Genomic DNA, 19,532 nt, shown 5'->3' with positions numbered 1-19,532 from the left:
TCTGTAACCTCCTTAAATCTTGTTTATCTTCAAAGGGATTTTAATTTTAGGCTCCTGGGATTTAGTGATACTCATTTTTTTAAAGATTTATTTATGCATCCAACAGCTGGGGTATAGGCCAGAGGTGCAGGAGGTGAGTGTATTCACCAGAGACAGAGTGGGGACCGAACAGGTAGAGCAGGGGAATTAACTGAATACACTGCTAAGGGGGAGCATCCGCAAGACAGGAGAGGTCTGCTGTGCCATGTGGGTAGCTCCCTGGCCGGGGATTGAACTCCTGCTGCAGTGGCTGCGGATTGCTTCCTAGTGCTGATACTTAACCCCTGCTGCCACCAGGGAGGCCCATTTGTAATATTTATAATAATCTTTCATATTTACAAATGATAAGTAATTTTAGTTATCCATTAATTAAATTCTCCTGTAAAAAAGGTAAGAGTATAATCTTCAAGTTTAGAATGCAGAAATTTAGGTATAAATTAAACCTGAGGTTTACCTAGAGGTATGTACCAAGTGATTGAAAAAAGCAAAATGAGAATTGTGAGTAAACAATCCATAGTTTGTCTGACTTAGCACATGGACTCTTGGTAAAAATAGCTGCTGTTCAAGTCACTTAAACAAAATGATATCAAATATGTTTTATATACAATGTGACCGTGGAAATGCAGGAATATTAATAATGTGGAGTATGGTAATTGTGTAGTAGAGGTACTCAGTGCTCCAAATGAGAATATAAATTATTAATTCTTTGGGTACATGGGGTAGATAAGAGAGTTGATCAGTGAGGTGTAGATGAAATTTGGTAGGTAGGGGCAGCTTAGCAGTCAGGAGTTGCATTCTAGACCCTTATTTGAATAACGGTGAAAAGTCTAGAGCTTTTTCTAGACAAAGCAGTAGTTCTGTTTTCATTGCGAATCTATTTCTTTGAAGTTGGTATGTGTTGGAAGGTGAGAGGCACACCGTCTTGGGGGAAGGTTGAGATTGGAAAGCCAACTGAGAGGTGGAGTGCCAACTGAAGCTCAGACTATAGATCAGACTGTGGTTTGTAGATCAGTAAGTGGGTTTGAAACTACTTGGTTTTACCCCAAAATAAAATACTTTTTAAAATTTCGTACCTCAGACATTTTTTGATTCACATTGAAATTTTTTCATGGTAACTTTAAAAAGTTGCAAAGGTTTAATCTCTGATATACTTGAAATATGGAGTTACAGAATAAAATTATTTTATCACTCAAATACATTCAATAAAACATTAAAAAATGTTTTCATCTAATTTTTCATCTAATTTCTTCCTGAAATCCAAATTTCCATACTACTTTTGCCATAGAATTCTAGCTAATGCAGTTTTTAAAGTCTCCCACTAAGCACTACACCACCCTTCTCTGTATCAAAATGTGTATACAATTCAAATAAAAAGTTATTGTGGCAACAAAACTATTGAATATCTTTAAAATATTTATTGAGTTGTCATTAAATTATTAATAGCAAACAATTCATCAAAAAGAGTATAATTTTTCATTAAGCATAAATATGAAAATTTAGTATACTGTGGTTCCCCCCATCTGTGTCTTTGATTTCAATGAATTCAGTCAACCATGTTCCAGAATTTTACCTGTGATAAACAGAGAGACAAATCATACTCACCGAAGCTCTACTATAGCGTATTGTTACAATAATTCTATTTTATTACCAGTTATTGTTGTTATTCTCTTTTCTTTGCTTAATTTACAAATTAAACTTTATCATAGGTGGATATGTACAGAGTAAAAACAATACATATTGGATCTGGTGCTCTCTGGTTTTAGAATGTATCACCCTTGTAAGAGGTGGCTATTCTAAATACATCTTTAATAAAAGGTAAGCATTGGAATTTTCCATGTTGCTTGAGAATGGCAGCTTCACAAGTCCTTTGGTGGCCTGAAGGTGTTCAATAAAAGTGAAAGGGGGGTGTGAAAAAGAGACCTAGTATTCCACCTCATTACACACAATCCATTTTAGGAAAGAGCACAAGGACAAGTTGAAGACCTGAAAATGGATTCATTTTCAGATGATTCTTGCCTGCTTCTTGGCTCCACACCCACACTGAGACCATCATTCGTGAGAAAGAAGTATGTGAGCTGAACAGTGCATAAAATGTGTTCAGGAGTGGGGAATGACAAAATAAGGAGATTTCTGAGAACTAAGTGGTATCGGAGACCCTGATAGACTGTAAGTGAACGTGAAGGAGAAATTCAGAGATTTGAGTGCTTTGACAGAGAAACACTGAGTTCCTTTTTAAACTTTTTATAAATGGTCAGTGATTGTGGAAATTTATTCCATAATTTTTATGGAGAAAATAAAATCAAACACTCTCAGTAGGCTGTGCTCCATTTGTTTCAGTGTTACCATGCTGCTAAGCCTTAAGAGTGGCTGGATTTTTCTTTCTTCTTCTCACACCACTGCAGTATCTGTTCTTGCACTAATTTCTTCATCTGGAATTTGCTTTTATACTTCTTGACACCATGTCTTCAGGGACATCCCTTTCAAAATTATTCCCAGTTCTTTCTAGATATCCTATGAGAAATGTGCCTCTTATGTAATTATATGGAGAGATTGTGTAAAATCCTGTGAGGATATGACAACAGAAATGATCTAAACATCATTTAAAAAATTGTTGGTGATTATCATCACTCTCCATCCTGGCTAACTTTCCCATGCTACAAGTTGTGTTAGGATCATCTATCTATCTATATGACATATATTTATATTTGTATCTGCATCTTTGTGTCTAGCTGTCTTCTTTGTTCCAATCTTTAGTCAACTTTGAAAAATTAAAAAAGATAGTTATTAGTTTTCTTATGCTTTTTTCCATCTAAGGCAGGAGGGAATTGTTAGTATGTAATGCAGGGTATTGCATCTTCTTAATCACTGAAGGACTGAAGACAGGCAAATCTAATGTATTAATAGCATTTTAACATACTTGACCATATTAAAGTTGCTCAAAGCCTATTCTATCGTTTTTAAAAAATGCTTTAATCCTACAATCATTGCAAAATGTAAATCTGAATATACTTAGTATCAAATGATAGCTTCCATTATTTTCAGGCAGAACCTTGTAAAAAAAAAAGGTGCTTCAGATGTTTATATTTGTTGAGGACACAGACTTTGATAGAAAGGAGGAAAATAAAAATCTTCATTTCATTTCCATTTCCATAGTGACTGAACTAATTTACATTCCTAACTATAGTGCACAGAAGTTCCTTTTCTTTCACATCCTTGCCAAATACTTGATTTTTATTTTTTTAATTTTTGTTTTTTGGATAATAGATATTATAATAGGTGTGAGGTGATAGCTCCTTATTTTGATTTCGTTATTTGATTCCTGTCGTTAAGCATATTTTTATGTGCCTGTTGACCATATGTATGTCTTCTTTAGAAAAAATATCTATTCAGATCTTCTGTCCACATTTTAATTCAACCACTTGACATTTTATTGATAATTTCCTTGCTGTGTAGAAGCATTTTGATATATAATCCTACTTGTTTATGTTTGCTTTTGTTGCCTTTACTTTTGGTAACATATCCAAATTATCATCTCCAAGACTAGTGTTAAGAAGTTTACTGCCCATATTTTCTTTGGATTTTTATAGTTTTATATCTTACCTTCAAGTATTTAGTTCATTTTTAGTTCATTTTTCTGTATGGTGTAAAATAATAATCCAGTCTCGTTCTTTCACATAAGGCTGTCCAGTTTTCACAGTATCATTTGTTGACTGTCTTTCCCCATTGTATATTCTTGGGTCTTTTCTTTAAACTGATTCGCCATATATGCATTGGTTTATTTGTGGGCTTTCTAGTCCATTGGTCTGTGTGTTGTTTTTGATGCCAATAGCATCTTCATGCCAGTACCATACTGATTTGATTTCTATACCTTTGTAATATTGTTATTTCACCATGTGATGCCTTAGCTTAGTTATTCTTTAAGATTGCTTTGGCCGGGCCTCCCTGGTGGTGCAATAGTTGAGCGCTGGGTTACGATGCTGCCCTCGGCCTCTGCAGCACCAGTTCGATCCCTGGCTGTCTGTGAGGGTCCCACATGGCGCGCAGACCTCTCCTGCCACTCGCTGCTCCCCTCAGCAGTGTACTTCGTCAAGTCTGCTTGTTCTGTTCCCCGCTCTGGCTCTGGTGAATTCTCTCACCCTCCTGCGCTTCTGACTGTACCCAGTGCTTGTATAAATAAATAAATAAATCTTAAAAAAAAAAAAAAGATTGTTTTGGCTATTTAGGGTCTATTGTATTTCTGTACAAGATTTTAGACAGTTCTGTGTCTCTGTGAAAAATGACATTCAAAGATTGGTAAATATTGCACTGAATCTATAAATCACTTTGGGTAGTATGGGCAGTTAACAGTATTAATTCTCCCAGTTCGTGAGCATAGACTGTCTTTCTGTTAATTAATGTCTTGTTATTTTCTTTCATTATCCACTTACGCTTTTCAGTGTATACATATTTCACCTCCTTGATTAAATGTATTCATGTGTATTTTATTCTTTGTTTTTTTTATGTAATACTGTGTCATATATAGAATTCTATGTCATTTGCAAGTCATGGCATTTCACTTCTTCCTTTCCAATTTGGATATCTTTTCTTTTTCTTGTCTATATGTGCTCTGCCTAGAACTTATAATACTATGTTGAATGAAAGTGGTGAGAGTGAACAACATCCTTTTCACCATTGATTATGTTAGCTGTTGGGTTGTCATATATGGCCTTGATTATATTGAGGTACATTCTTCCTATAGCCACTTTATTGAGAATTGTGTCATAAATGTTGAATTGTATCTGCTGCTTTTTCTGCTTCTATTGAGATGATCATATTTTTATCCATCAATTTGTTAAATTAGGATATCACATTGACAGGTTTGCTTACTTTCTGCCTTCCTTGGAACCCTGGAATAAATTCATGGAATGGTGCTTTTAATGTGTTGTTGAATAGAGTTTGCTAATATTTTCTTATGTATTTTTGTATCTGTGTTCTTGAAGGATATTGAAATTTTCATCTCTTGTGGCTACCATACTTGCTTTTGGTATCAGGGTAATGCTGACCTCATGAAATCAGTTGGGAAATGGTCCTTCCTTTTTTTTTTTAATTTTCCTGAAGAGTTTGAGAAGGATTACTATTCTTTGAGTGTCTGGTATAATTCACCAGTGAATCCATCTGGCCTTAGACATTTGTTTGTTGGGAGGTTTTTGATTATTGGCCTAATTCCTTTTCTAGTAATTGGTATGCTCACAGTTTCTTTTTCTTCACAATTCAGTCTTGGAAGGTTTTATATTCCTAGGAACTTATCCATTTCTTTCAGGTTGTCCATTGTGTTGGTATATAGTTGTTTTTAGTAGTCTCTTGTGATCCTTTGTTATTTCTGTGGTATCTGTTGTAACATCTCATCTTTCTGTTTTTGTTTGAGTGTTCAATTGTGTGTGTGTGTGTCTCTGTCTCTGTGTGTGTGTGTGTGTGTGTGTGTGTAGCTAAAGGTCTGTCATAAACTGTCTTTTATATATACATAATTCATATATTTATGTGTTGTTATGGAGAGACTGCTCTCCGCTCCTTCTTTGCAACCCCATTCCTAGAAATGCTTATTGTTAACATCTTTATGTGAATTACTTTGCATTATTCTTCAAAAATGTCAAATTTAGGGAGGCACCTATCCGTCATTCCACAAATATGTTTTGTGAGACATGTTTGGTGTAGTGTATAGGAAGGAAAAAGTCTTTTCTTCTACCCATCTTAGTTCTCCAGCTAGGGTTCTTGTAAATTGGACTAGTCAAAGACAGTACAACAAGAAAACACCATAAGTCTGACATATGCATCCAGCTTGTACACTTGGAAATACCCAGTGGCCAATAAACCAAAAGTGTTAGAACTGTGGTATAAATACTGTCTTGCTAAAACAAACAGCAGGGACTTTGGGCCTCAGGGTGAGGGACCAATAAAGGGAAAGTGACCGAGAAAAGAATGGTGAACAATGGTTATTTCATGAGGTTTATTATGCAGGTTAAGTCTTGCCTTCACCATTGATGGTGGTAGTTGTAAGTTCTCTTCTTCCGTGTTTGGAATTGCCATTTTTGCAGCTCCTTTTGCAAATTTCCTTCTTTACAAATGGCAGTTTCAATTATAGATAGAAATTTCCTTTACAAAGGAAAACTAAGGCCCTGTTTCTATAGCTTGTCTTCTAGCTGTTGGTACTCAGTGACATTTATTTATTTATTTAAGATTTATTTATTTATACACTGGGTTACAGGCCAGAGGCATGGGAGGGTGAGAGAATTCACCAGAGACAGAGTGGGGAGCAGAACAGGCTGACAGACCGAAAACAGTGAGACAGAAGTGGGTGCAGCAGGTGAGACAGGAGAGGTCTGCTGCGCCATATCGATATCTCCCTGGCCGGCCGGGATTTGAACTTGTGCTGCCAGAGGCTTCAGACAGCTTCATAGCACTGCACTCAACCCACTGCACCAGAAGGAAGACCCTTAGTGACTTTTAGCAAAAACATATACCAAAGAGTAATATTTTGGTGTTGCATATTCTGGTATTCTTAAAATGTCAGGTGGCCTATGTCTGTATCTTAGCCTCTACTATTGTGCCTGAGGCAAGGCAGTTAGTTCTTTGAATTTTAGAGTCAGTTGAGTATAACTGTTCCCTGGGTTTGTTCAGAATACAATGTTTAACACATGTAGGTGCTGCTTCTACCATTATTTGTGTTGCTGCTGCTTCTGCTACTGCCCCCCTAACAGTATTGTAACTTAGAGAGGACTGGAGCATTTGTAGTTCCTCTAATAATTACTCCCATTAAATGACAAAGAAAAACTAAGGCCCTGTTTTTATAGCTTGTATTCTAGCTGTTGGAACTCTGTGACTTTATTTATTTATTTATTTATTTAAGATTTATTTATTTATACACTGGGGTACAGGCCAGAGGCGTGGGAGAGTGAGAGAATTCACCAGTCACAGAGCAGGGAGCAGAACAGGCAGACAGACCAAAAACACTGCTGCAGGAGCAGCGGGCGAGACAGGAGATGTCTGCTGGGCCAAGTGGGTATCTCCCTGGCCTGGGTATTTCCCTGGTCTTTTTAAGACCAAAAGATCTTGAAGGAGTTTTAAGAATTTTTTTACATTACCCTAAAATTGGGAGTACGGTTGAATTGCGCATTCTGTGTTCTCACTTTCATTTTCATTTTTATGTTCATTTTGAACAGTTTCTTTCATGTTTATTTTTTCCTCTCACTCATCATAGCTCCAGGGGCAACATTGCTTTAAATGGCATACCTTCTTCTGGAATGATTGTAAGATGTTTTGCTGATCTGTGCTTTTTTTCTATTGTTTTCATATTCAGATTTTCCTCTCCTGTTATGCTAATGTACAAGCTTTATGAACCCCTGAGCATAAGTGCTGAGGTGATTTCGACCCTGTTTAGAAGAAAGGTTTTCTTCTTCATATTTGGAGAAATTGAGCTCACATCTCAGGATGTGTTGCTAAGAAATTTCATTAAGTTACTATTTTGATATTTGAAAATCATTTCACTATTTCAAAACCCACTAGATAATAAGAGATACCATTTTATAATTTTATGTTTCCAGAATAATGCTGTCTTACATGGTAGATTTTTCTTTTAACAATGATCGTTTGAAGAATCAAACAATGATTAGATTTTTCTAGTTTCCTATTTTCCAAATTCTAAAAAAAATGGATGTTACTTTTGTAATTGAGAAAAGCATTCCTAGTTTTTTTTAAGAATGGTATTTCTTCATTTTTCAAATATGTAAACTAATTACATATGCATGTTTTCTCCAAAAGCATATAGGGTTCAGCCTCATAGGATTGTATAATTCCAACCATCAAATGACCAATTCTATCTTTAAAATGATTTCAACAAATGTTACAATTAGTGTTTTTGATAAAAATGTAAATAAGTAGAGAATCATTATGTACACCCAAAGTGTGCTTCTTCATTTTCTCATATGTGCTTTTAAAAATATAATTGATGGGCCTCCCTGGTGGTGCAGGCAGTTGAGCACCGCGCTGTGAAGCTGTCTGCAGCCTCTGCAGCGCGGGTTCAATCCTGGCCGTCAGGCAAGAATCCCACATGGTGTGGCAGACCTCTCCTGTCTTGCCCACTGCTCCCCTCAGCAGTGTATTTCGTCAGTCTGCCTGTTCTGTTCCCTGCTTTGGTGTCTGGTGGATTCTGTCACCTTCCCGGGCATCTGGCCTCTACCCCAGTTCTTGTAGAAATAAATAAATCTTTACAAAAAATCTTAAAAAATTTAATTGATAATACTAGGTGAGAAAATTAGAATTGATATGATAGATAACAAGATTATATTTTAAAACAAGCATCATTATTGTTTCAAGGAATTGGAATGTATTAGTCACAATTAATCTCCATTTTGCATGAAACGTTATGTTGCCCATACCACAGTTGATTTCTTTTTTTTCTGTTCTACTTTTGTAATTGCTACATAGTTCCATTATTAAAAATTGATTAAGAAAATGGTCTCTGCATCCTGACAGTTTCTAAATCGAATTATTTTATTTACTCCCCTCTCCTGTGAACATGCTGTTTGAAACATCTCCAAATGCTGATTTTCTTCATAAAATGACAATGTGTCATTAGGACACTTTAGGTTATACTGTATAGCAAATGTCCACAAAGCACCTATCAACAACAACAACAAAAATTGTTGGGTTTTTTTTTTTTTTTATCTCATGCTCCATAGTAATCAAAGGTTGGCTGCACCCCTGTTCAGGTTAGCTCTGTTTACAGCTTAGACTGTGGAAGAGGGTTGAAAAAGAGAAACCACTGCTTCAAAACTTTGGCCCAGAAATAGCGCCTGTCATTTCTACCCACATTTCCCTGGCCCTTGCAAGTCACACTACTCCTGAGTTTACGCAGGCGGAGATTATAACACTCCCACAGAGAGAAAGACCAAAATAGTTGACTGTGATACAGTCTACCACAGAAATAATCAAAATGCTTGCATCATTTTGGTGGGGGTCTGATGAATTGCACATAAATTGTTGAGCACAGTGCCGAGACAAGTAAATGCACCATCATTGGGTGGCGGGGGGGCGGGGGGGGGCAAGCTGTGATTCTGTGTTTATAAATGTAGAGAAGTTTATCACCGTCTTTGTTCTTCTAGTCTCAGAAACATTGATGTTCAGTAAATTGTGGAGCACATCACCACCTTCTAGGCAGCTCTAACTAGAGCAGTTAAGTCAACTTCTTTCTGCTGTCTACTGCCTAAAATGTCAAGCAAACGTTATATAAAGTTAGCTGCATCTTGGATAATTAGGCTATAAGTAAATGAGAGTTAAATATTGTAATGTATCTTTAATGTGTGCACTTTTCTGTTGCATTCTGTAGTTATGTCATATTTAAGTGAAACCTCATGTAATTGATCAGCCCTTTGATTTGTTTTCAGTGTTTAGTAGACTCAATCTTTTTTTAATGGAAAAAGGGCAATTTTATGTATTTATATATATATATATTATGTTTGTTTGTTGAGACATGTTCATATTATATAGTGTTTGAATCACTATTGATTTTCTTGTTAGTTTTGACTTCGTAATTTTATTTTAAAGTTAAAAAAGTAAAATTGACTCTTGTGTATGTGCAGTAACTTATCATATGTTTAGATTCTTGTAACTATTATGGCGATCAGGATACAAGAACTCTCTTGATACCTTGACCTTAGTAGAGGATAATAATAATATTAAAATTGAAACACTGATAATATCAGTTGAAAAAGAACTTGGTGGATAAGTACAGCTCTTAGCATTTTGACATTAGTATTAAGATGTATATTTTTATCTTTATAATGTAAAGTCTGACTTTAACACTAAAATGAAGTGGTATTGGTAGAGGAGCTTTCGAGTCCTTTTAACTTTTCTATGAAAACTAATTAGTACAGACATTTTATCTCAGTGTACTTCAACACAAATACTAAAAACGTTAACACTTTGCAGTTTAGAAGTGAATTTCCTGTCCTAATTAAGTTATAGATCAAGTGTAGATTAGCATCTGTTCACAAAATCTAATCCTTTCTATCTGTGATCTACAGATTGATATTTTCTCTTCATATGCTCCCTAAAAATAAATTATCATTAATAGCATCAGATTATTATTAATGATAATTTATTTTTAGATCACTGAGAGTAGATTTTGGTACAGGTAATTCACTTAGTGGCTGTGAGCGTGTCATTAATGAAGTAATGGATGAAATACAGCTCTGGCCTTATTTTATCTTGACTTACATGACTTTAGGAGTGTTGAAGCTGACTCCAGAAATAGCATCTCCTAGAATTTAGGCATTACTATTTTGACACTCACCTAGAAGTCTTTATAGTACTTATTCCAAAATAACCATGTTGATTAATTGATTGGGTCAATCAATCATTCATTGGTTCCACTGTAATTAATGTATAGGGACATGTATTGAACAAGGACATAGGGAAAGAAAATATTCCTTGAAGTAGAAGCTAGTTCATTGTTGCAGGAGAAGAAAATAAACACTGATAGTAACCTGTGCAGAGAACTGCTAACTGCCTGGAAAAAAGATCTAAAAACATAATATCCCTAAACAAAGCTGAATCTTGAGATCAGAATATGCCATGTAAAACAAAACAGATAGAAAGGCACACATATTGTATGATTTCACTTATATGAGGTACCTGAATAGTCACATTCATATATATAAATATAATTGTGATTACCAGGGGCTGGGAAGACAGACGTAGGGAATTACTGTATAATGGGTACAGAGTCTCATTTTGGGATGATGAAAAAATTCTGGATGTAGATTGTGGTGATGGTTGCACAAAATTATGGATGTACTTAATGTTCTTGAGTTGTACACTTAAACTCATCAAAATGGTAAATTTTACCAAAAATAACAGTAGATGAACCAAAATAAAATATAATTTATACCCCCCCCCATTTTCCCCTTTTTTTGTTAGCAGTTTTGTTTGTAATTTTTTTTATTGAGGTAACAGTTTCCTGCCCTGATTATGATTTAGGGGTATAGATTCACCCCTTCAGATGCTTGTTACTATACCCACTACCAAAGCACCCATAATCCTCCACCATAGTCCATTAAGTCCCCTTCCCATTGCTCCCTACCTTTCCTCTCCCTCTCTGGTAGCCTCAATTCTACAGTCAATTTTCTGGGGTTGTTTTGTTTGATTTTGTCTTTTCCTTTATTCTTTTTTTAAAGATTTATTTATTTATGCATACAAGAACTGGGGTACAGGCCAGAGGTACAGGGGAGTGAGAGGATTCACCAGAGACAGAGTGGGGAGCAGAACAGGCAGATACACTGAAATACACTGCTGAGGGGAGCAGCGGGCGAGACAGGTGAGGTCTGCTGTGCCATGTGGGTAGCTCCCTGGCCGGGGATTGAACTCATGCTACAGAGGCTTCAGATAGCTTCATAGTGCTGTGCTTAACCCCTTGTGCCACCAGGGACGCCCAAGTTCCTTTTTTTATTTTTTATATTCCATATATGAATGAAATCCAATATTTGCTTTTTCCTTCAGAGTTAGTTTGCTTAACATAATACTCTCTGGTCAATCCATGTTGTTGGAAATGGCAAAAATTCATCTTTTTTTTTTTATAGCTAAGTACTGTTCTATTATGTATATATACTGCATCTTCTAATGTGGTTAGGCTCTTAGGAGCCTAACTCCTCTGTGGTTAGGCACTTAGGTTGTTTCTGTAACTTGGTTATTATAAATAGCGCTGCAGTGAACATAGGAATCCATTTGAATTAGTCTTTCTGCATTCTTTGGATAGATACCTAGTGGGATTGCTGGACCACGTAGAATTTTTTTTTTTTTGGACCATGTCATTTTTTGATACTGCCATCTGTTGTATCTATTATAATTTTTCCTAATAAGATCTTTTCTGTAACAGTTAATCTATCCATTTTTGTTGTTAGATTGTTTGAGCGGTTAAAGTCCATTCATATTGCTTTACTACCTTAATAATATTCAGAACATTTGGAATAGTTTTACATGAAATATTCAATAAATTTCATAAATTCCCTTTTATTTAAATGAAAAAAATGCATATATGATCTAACATGGATAACCCTTGGCCATATTATGAGTTAAAGAAACCAGTCACAAAAGAACACTTTGTCTGATTTTATTTATATAAAATATCCAGACAAGACAGTAATATAGACATGCCTTAATTTTTGGAACAACTATATGTAATTATGTAAGTGAAAATCACAGATTGCCTCATCATGTTTATATTGCCAACTCTGTCCTACCTTTATATAAGAATCAAAATGTATTTGCTTAGAGAGATAATTTATAAGTTTTTAAGTTTTATACTTGTTTGTCTGCTTAGATACATGTCCTGCTTTAGCCAAATTGAACTCTTACTAATTAAAAATTTGTCTTCCTATCAAATAGCAGTTATATTTTATGTATCTTTACATATGCTGATGAGGTTTTAACATATATCTATGTATTATGTATGTCTGATATTATACTTATTTCCAGCCATTGGGGAGATGTAGAAAGACAAAGAGGAGTGAAACATAATCCCAGTTTTTACATAATTTCCATTTGGAGATTCCTTTTCAGAGGGCAAGGTAGGACCAAGGAAACACTTTGGTAACACCAGAATCAGCTTAGTAGGGAATCATCGAGGAAGAAACAGATCTTGTACACCACAGGACCTAATAAGCTACTGCTTATTAGTAAGAATTATGAAAGGTGAGGACACCAAATGTTATCCTTAACCAACAGTGGTGTTGAGAAGAACAGAAGGAAAAACTAAACAAAAAAATGTACTTTTTCTCTTTGGAGTATGTTCATCTATATTAGGTCATGATTCTTTTAGTGGGAGAAACAGAGACTTTAGTTAAGTACAAGCTTAATTTTTATTTATGTTAAGGGGCTTTGCATTATGAAGTTGCAAAATCTGTAGTATAGAGTTGAAGGTAATTACTAGTGGAGAGTCTTGTTTTTAGAACCAAAGGGGAAAAAAAAACCCACCAAACTTATCCTACTTGTTTGCTATTAACGTTTTAATTTATAAATCGTTATACTGTCCCAGGGAAGAGCTTAGTCCTGGGCGGCATCCTGTTTATAGTCATGGGCCACCCGGAGTGATTCCAGGACAAACTGAGCTACCCTTTCTGGCTCAAGGTCATTTTTGCTGCAACCCCTTCCAAACTATTTTATGCAACTCAGTAAAGTTCTTTCTCCTTCAGTTGGATGTCAGGTGTTTAGCTTCTGGAAAAGCTGTTTTACGTAATGACAGGTTCTTATTAATCTGCATGAAAATGTTACCATGAACTTTAAATATTGTCCAAGTAAGAAGAATATTAGATAATCTATATACTGAGTGCTTATGTAAAAACACATGCTAGATTATTTTATTTTCACCATAGTTCAGTGGCCCTGTAAGGTGGGTACTACTGATCTCCATTTCACAAAATGGAGGTACAGAGATTGGGAGTGAAATTATATTTCAAAAATTGTGCTGAGAGGCAGAGAATCGCAGCAGAAGGCCAGTATATGTACTGCAGGGCACATTATGTATTGCCCTGCCTCGTGCAGCCTTACGTAGTAGGCAGAGGAGTAATGATATGAGGTGCTGTCTTGAATACCCAGCCCAGAAACAAACAGCCTTGTGAAGGGAATTTTATGTAATGCGTTAGCCAGTTAGTTCTCTGCTATATAAAATTCTTTCAGCTCCAGCTATAATTTAGTAATATATGTAATAAGGGATGTGTGTACATATATATGTGTGTGTACATATATATGTTATAGTATGTACTGTGCACTGTAATCACATACACGTTTATCTGTTGACTCCTGGTGTAAAGAAGGTCTGGATAAAGGGTATGCAAGAGTAATATTTAAATTCCTTAGTCAACAAAATTTCTGTAAAACAGCTAAGCTGGGGCCTCCCTGGTGGCGCAGCAGTTGAGCGCTGGGTTGCGAAGCTGCCCGCGGCCTTTGCAGCGCTGGTTCGATCCCTGGCTGCTCCCTGGCCACCAGAGGAGGGTCCCACATGGTGCGCAGACCTCTCCTGCCGCCCGCTGCTTCCCTCAGCAGTGTACTTCGGTCCTTCTGCCTGCTCTGCTCCCCGCTCTGGCTCTGGTGAATTCTCTCACCCTCCCGCGCTTCTGACTGTACCCAGTGCATGTATAAACAAAACAAACAAACAAATAAATAAATAAATAAAACATGCCTCTATTAAATTAAAAAAAAAAAAAACAGCTAAGCTGCTGATTAGGAGGTGACTGTTTGAGCTAATTATACTTTTCCCCTCCACGTTGGTAAAAATGCCAGTGTTAACAGCCATTGGAAAGAAAATGAAGAAACAGAGCACAGGACTGACTCCTCGATCATTGAAAATCGACTAGAAGCTGAAAATCACTGGACACATTCAAGTTAGAGACCAGCTCCTTTCTTGGCATTTTTATCTAGGTCGGCTCTGCCAGTTCTGGCTAGAAAGGCGCTGGCTCCGTCTCTCCTCATTTTCCTACCATGCTCCCTTCCCACCTTGCCCTCTCTCCTCTTTTTCTCTTTCCCCTTTCTCTCCCACTCCCCAAATTGATAAGCCAATAGCGTGCAGCAGCAGCAGATCTTTCTTTATCCCTTTTCCTACTGCTGCTTTACATGCACAAGTGACACCGGCTCTCCTGTACCACTCTCTTTCCTACCCACTTTTTTTTTTTGGAGGAATTTTGAAGCACTCTCTGGCTTCCCTAGTTTTTGTCACTGAGATCTGTTCTCTTTAACTTTGCAAGATGAATTCTTCTTCTTTTTCCCCTATTTCCTCTCTTCTGAACTCTGCATTTTAAGGGTAGATATCATTAAGCGACCAGCAGTGAGCCCACCGACTTCATTGTCTGCTATTCGTGAAAAGCATAGTAGAACCAGAATAGGGCCTCACCTGGTGGTACAGTGGTTGAGCGGTGGGCTGTGAGGCTGCCCGCAGCCTCTGCAGCGCTGGTTAGATCCCCGGCCTCCGGCGAGGGTCCCACAAAAAACAAAACAAAAAAACACCAGAATAAACACATTCACTAGACATAGATCAGCCACAGATACCTTTTTCTCTTTTGATATTCAAGACGCAGTATTGACTTGTCCTAACTTTGGAAAATTTATTCAAGTATACGAGATTATGAGGCCTCAGCTGTTTGCCTTGAATGTTATTGTTTACCCAGCTCATGTAACAAGGCAGAGTATATAACTTCGAGGAGATGAGGGTGGACTAGTGGTTAAATTGAAATATTCAAAACTCTTTTTACTCATTAGGCATTGCACGAGATGATCTCTGTTTTGTTATCCATGGAAGAGATGATTAACTTGAGGAAATAACCTTCTGAGGAGTCCTTCAGAAGTTCCAGTAAATTCCCAAATGTCATCAAGCTATTGCCAGCTGACATTCACTTTTAAGAGCTTAGATCGCTGCTGTGGCCTTGGTCATGCTTATTTGCTTGCACTGTGAGTGTTGATCTGAGGGAAACCATTCCCTGATTTGTTAAAATAATGAAGGTTTTCTCCTTACGCTTTTTCAAGGAAATGGCGAGAATCCTTAATCATCCCCGAGTCTACGCTTTTCTGCACATACCAGTCCAGTCTGCCTCAGACACGGTACTCATGGAAATGAAAAGAGAATACTGCGTGGCCGACTTCAAAAGAGTGGTGGATTTTCTGAAAGAGAAGTAAGTCTGTTAGCACTTAAGAAAATAACCATTTCTTTTTTTCTTTCAAAAGCATGTGGCAAAAATGCACTTATTGTGGCCACAATTAAAGGTACCAGAGGAAAGGCGAGACTTTGGAAGCTTTCAAAGCCTTTAAGTTTCTGCAGATACCCTTGATGTGGTTTCTTCCCTCTTCTCATTTTATATCCATGTTCCATCTGTGCATGACACGCCGTTAATTTGTTAAGGCTGCCACTCTTTCGAAGGTAATGTGCTTTTGATATTGTGATATTGTGATTGGTTTTATACCTGACCAGTGGATGAGTATAGCTTCAGCTCCGCTCCGCTTGCATCTCCTTTAATGTGGCTTTTTGAAGTCATGGGCTGGTTTTGACATGGAGAGAAGCCAAATCATGTCACTACATAATAGATAATTTTCTACTAAATTGCATTTTTTTGAAGGGTATCTGGAACATCTCTGCTTTTTTACACACTGATCCCTATAGTTTACTTGAAGAATTGTGATTCATAAAGGGGCTTGGGGATACTGTGTTTTAAAGTTCAAATTGCTATTGACCAAAATTAAGGCATATTTACACAATCTCAGACATGAATGGTAATTTTGTTTCCACAGAAAACACTTGCAGCCCATAATTATGTTTTTCAGAATCCTCCTTCTCATCATTACCAAACATTGAAATGCTTTCTGTGATTATACAAGGCAGGAAATAGTGCGGTGGCCAGGGTCACACAGATCTCCTCAAGTGCAGGGCACTGTTCGCCCCTCTGGGGATGTCATTTATTTCAGCGCATTTGTGGCGCGGGTCTTCCTACTTTCCATCATTTTTTCCCTTGCTTGTTATTGTTAATTTAGATACAACTTTTTATTTTCCTCTTCTCATTTACAATTATGCATTTTGTACCACGTCAAGCTACTGCATAGTTATGATTGCTTTATACAAATTGTAAGCAATTATTTTTTCCACTTTCAATTAGTCACTAACTCTGAATACATACAAATCTTTTAAAATCTTTTTTTCTTATATTTGCTTTCTCCTTCCTTCCCCATCTTCCATTTATGTGTCCAATTTTTTTCACCTCTAGGCATTTCTTGATTGTCGCAACCACCCAAAATAAAGACAGTAAGTGTGGATTCAAACAAATACAGCTAATTGTTGAAAAATTCAAATCAGTGAGTAGAAGATGTGTTTATTCGAGGATTTCATAATTGTAATCATTAAGTATCTTCAGCCTTGAAAGTAGAATACAACAAAAACAGATCTTTTCCATCTCTCTTACTTTCTGATCTTAAAAAGAACTCAGGTCAACGATACAGATTAAGGGTTTTTATGTTGAAGGTCTGTTGTTGGTCTTGAGCCCCCTCAGCATTTCTTTTACCTCATGGTAGGTAAACTTCTGTCATGTAAGATGACTTTGGGCACACTGGCAGGGGGGAATGGAATGTTCTCGAAATGGAAAATAAATTGTTAGGTCTGAAATTTCTTCTTGCTTACTCGAGCAGTAGTTGATAATGTGCACAACTCATACCTGTTGCACAAGATGTTGCCAAGTGTTGACATGCATCCTGTTGCACAGAATAGACCAGAACACTGTCCAAATAGTTTGCTCCATTAATTTGATTCAGGGAAGTTAAGGAATCAACACATCTCCTTCACTTCTATTGGGGGAATGCTGACTCAGTTGTTGGGAGAATCACTGTGGCTGCTGAACTGGGCAACAATTTCACAATAACTTCTGGCCTTTTATGTTGTTCCAAAGATAGACCTATTAAATATGTTGCATCTTGAATAGTTTCAGTAGTTCATACAGCTAACAGCTGCAAGCTATATGGAGGTCAAAGATGATCACATCAAAGTATTAGATAATAGTCCATTGCCTTTACACATGAGCTAAAGTCACTCTCCTTTCTTTGGGTTCGGAGACATCCATGGATGTCTTCTGAAACTATTTCAGCTTACTGGAAGGCTTTAGGAGTTGTTTTTGTTATTTTGGTGGGATTTTTTTGTTTGTTTTTTGTTTTTTAAATAACTTTTCAATGTGTATATGCAATGAATGCAAAGCAACCCTGGTATACAGTTTCACCTTACATTATACCCAAGGTGTATTCAGAAGCAGAGAAAACAGCTAATATGTCATACCTGGTAGGTAGGTAGATAAAACAGATGCATGAGAACATTACAGATGGAAAAAGAAGAAGAAATCACATTATCATTATAAAACAAGGTGGGTTCAGGTCACTGTTTGTGGGTTCTCACACATGTGCTCACAGTTGCAAGACACTACAAAGGCTTAGGATACAATACTGGGATTTTATTAACAAAGGAAAAAGGCAAGAACTTCTAAAGCTACAAATGGTCCGCTGTCCTACCCCAGGTAGTGTTTGCAGTGTTCAGTAGTTCAAAACAAAGGCTGCTCCTGCAAGATGGTGCTGTCCCTTCAATGAGAGCCTGGAGCTGGTGTTGCACTGGTACATAGTGGGCCAGGATCCAGCTCATGGAGGCAGCTGGAAGTGATCGCAGGTGGGGCTACTGAGGAGCCATCATAACAGCTCACAGCAACAGTCTGAAAGCCAGGAGGTGGTGCTGGAGGATTGAAAGTGGTAAACAGCTCTCAGAGGTGGTCAGACTCAATTCAGCAGTGCTTGTCAGCAGTCAGCCATGCTGGAGCCAGAGACACCAGTATTGCAGCTCTTTGAGAGCTGTTGGCTTAAGCCTACAGCAAACAGATCTTTTAGAGACACTAGGCCCACACCACGGGTGCTCTTTGTAGGCATTGTTAGAAGCTGAGCTGGAGGCAGCTAGAGTTGCCAGGTCTCTGTGAAGATCTAAGAATTTCTTTAAGTCCTGATGACTCTGTCTTCAAGGGTCTAATGAGTGAGTCTGCAGCCATCTGCTAAGTTCCCTTCTTCTGAAGGCATCTGATGAATGAATCAGCTGGAAATTCTTCTGGCTTATATCCTCTTCAGCCATGTTGCCTTTCAAGCTGCCTTTATAACCTTAGCTGTTTGATTGGTGCTAGTGTAGCACCAATCAGATTGGCCCATATCAATTCTCGATGGTCTCAATAAAACTTTGAATGCACTGGTGATTGCTTGAACCAGATCTGTCCAACTCCAATCCTGGTGCCATATCAAAAGTGAAACCCTAGCTGCCTTTCCAGACCTGATCTATACTGAGGTCAGGCTCTTTGTTGGGCTCAGGGAAGCTGTGGCTAGAGCTGCTCAGAGCCAGCCATTCTGGCCCAGTTCGTAGCCTGCTGGCTTCCCTCCTGTGGCTTGCACTGGACCAGGCAAATTTTACCTCCAGAGCCACAGGGCTAGCTTGTTCAGGATTAGGGCAAGGGAACTACTGCCTCTGTGACTCTCAGAGGTCCAGTGCTGACTGAGGCCAGTGCTGGGGCCAGCTGTCAAGCCTGGATGGCCTAGCACACCAGGGGGTTCCTTTATTCCCTCTTGTGGCTTGTGCTGAGCAGGGGCCCCAGGGGCCCTTGTGGCAATTAGCTTTATCATGCTAATGTGTTCCTTGCTGAGTTTTAGATAGTTCATCAGAACCATATAATTGCGTATTTTGCCCAGTTCATCTTATTATTTTTCAAATATTAGCACAAGCATACTCTTGTGCACACAGTGTAATATATAGCTTTGCTCTTTAGTGAAAGAATTTACCAGTCTTCTTGGGTAAGTCCATCCAGCCAGTAAATAATTTTCCACTATGATGAATATTTACAAACAAATGAAATATTTTAAACTGACTTCTGTTCTGAGAGCTTGTGCTTTTCCCTAGAAAACCTAACATCATAGAT

At 37.5% G+C, this 19,532-nt stretch overlaps 1 protein-coding gene across 1 annotated transcript in view; it reads left to right on the top strand.

Annotated features, from left to right (window-relative positions):
- The window catches only part of CDKAL1 (CDKAL1 threonylcarbamoyladenosine tRNA methylthiotransferase), a gene marked incomplete at both ends in the record, with an annotated part of 639,419 nt that overhangs the window by 398,965 nt on the left and 220,922 nt on the right, over window positions 1-19,532 (top strand). The window contains one exon of the mRNA XM_084228943.1: window positions 15,586-15,731. Within this exon, the coding sequence (XP_084085069.1) occupies window positions 15,586-15,731 (146 nt within the window). The remainder of the gene's footprint in view (window positions 1-15,585; window positions 15,732-19,532) is intronic.

This window comes from Talpa europaea (assembly GCF_964194135.1).
Source record: "Talpa europaea genome assembly, chromosome: 2".
Lineage (NCBI taxonomy): Eukaryota > Metazoa > Chordata > Mammalia > Eulipotyphla > Talpidae > Talpa > Talpa europaea.
Note: the sequence above shows the minus strand (reverse complement) of the source record. Positions and strands in the feature narration are given on the sequence as shown.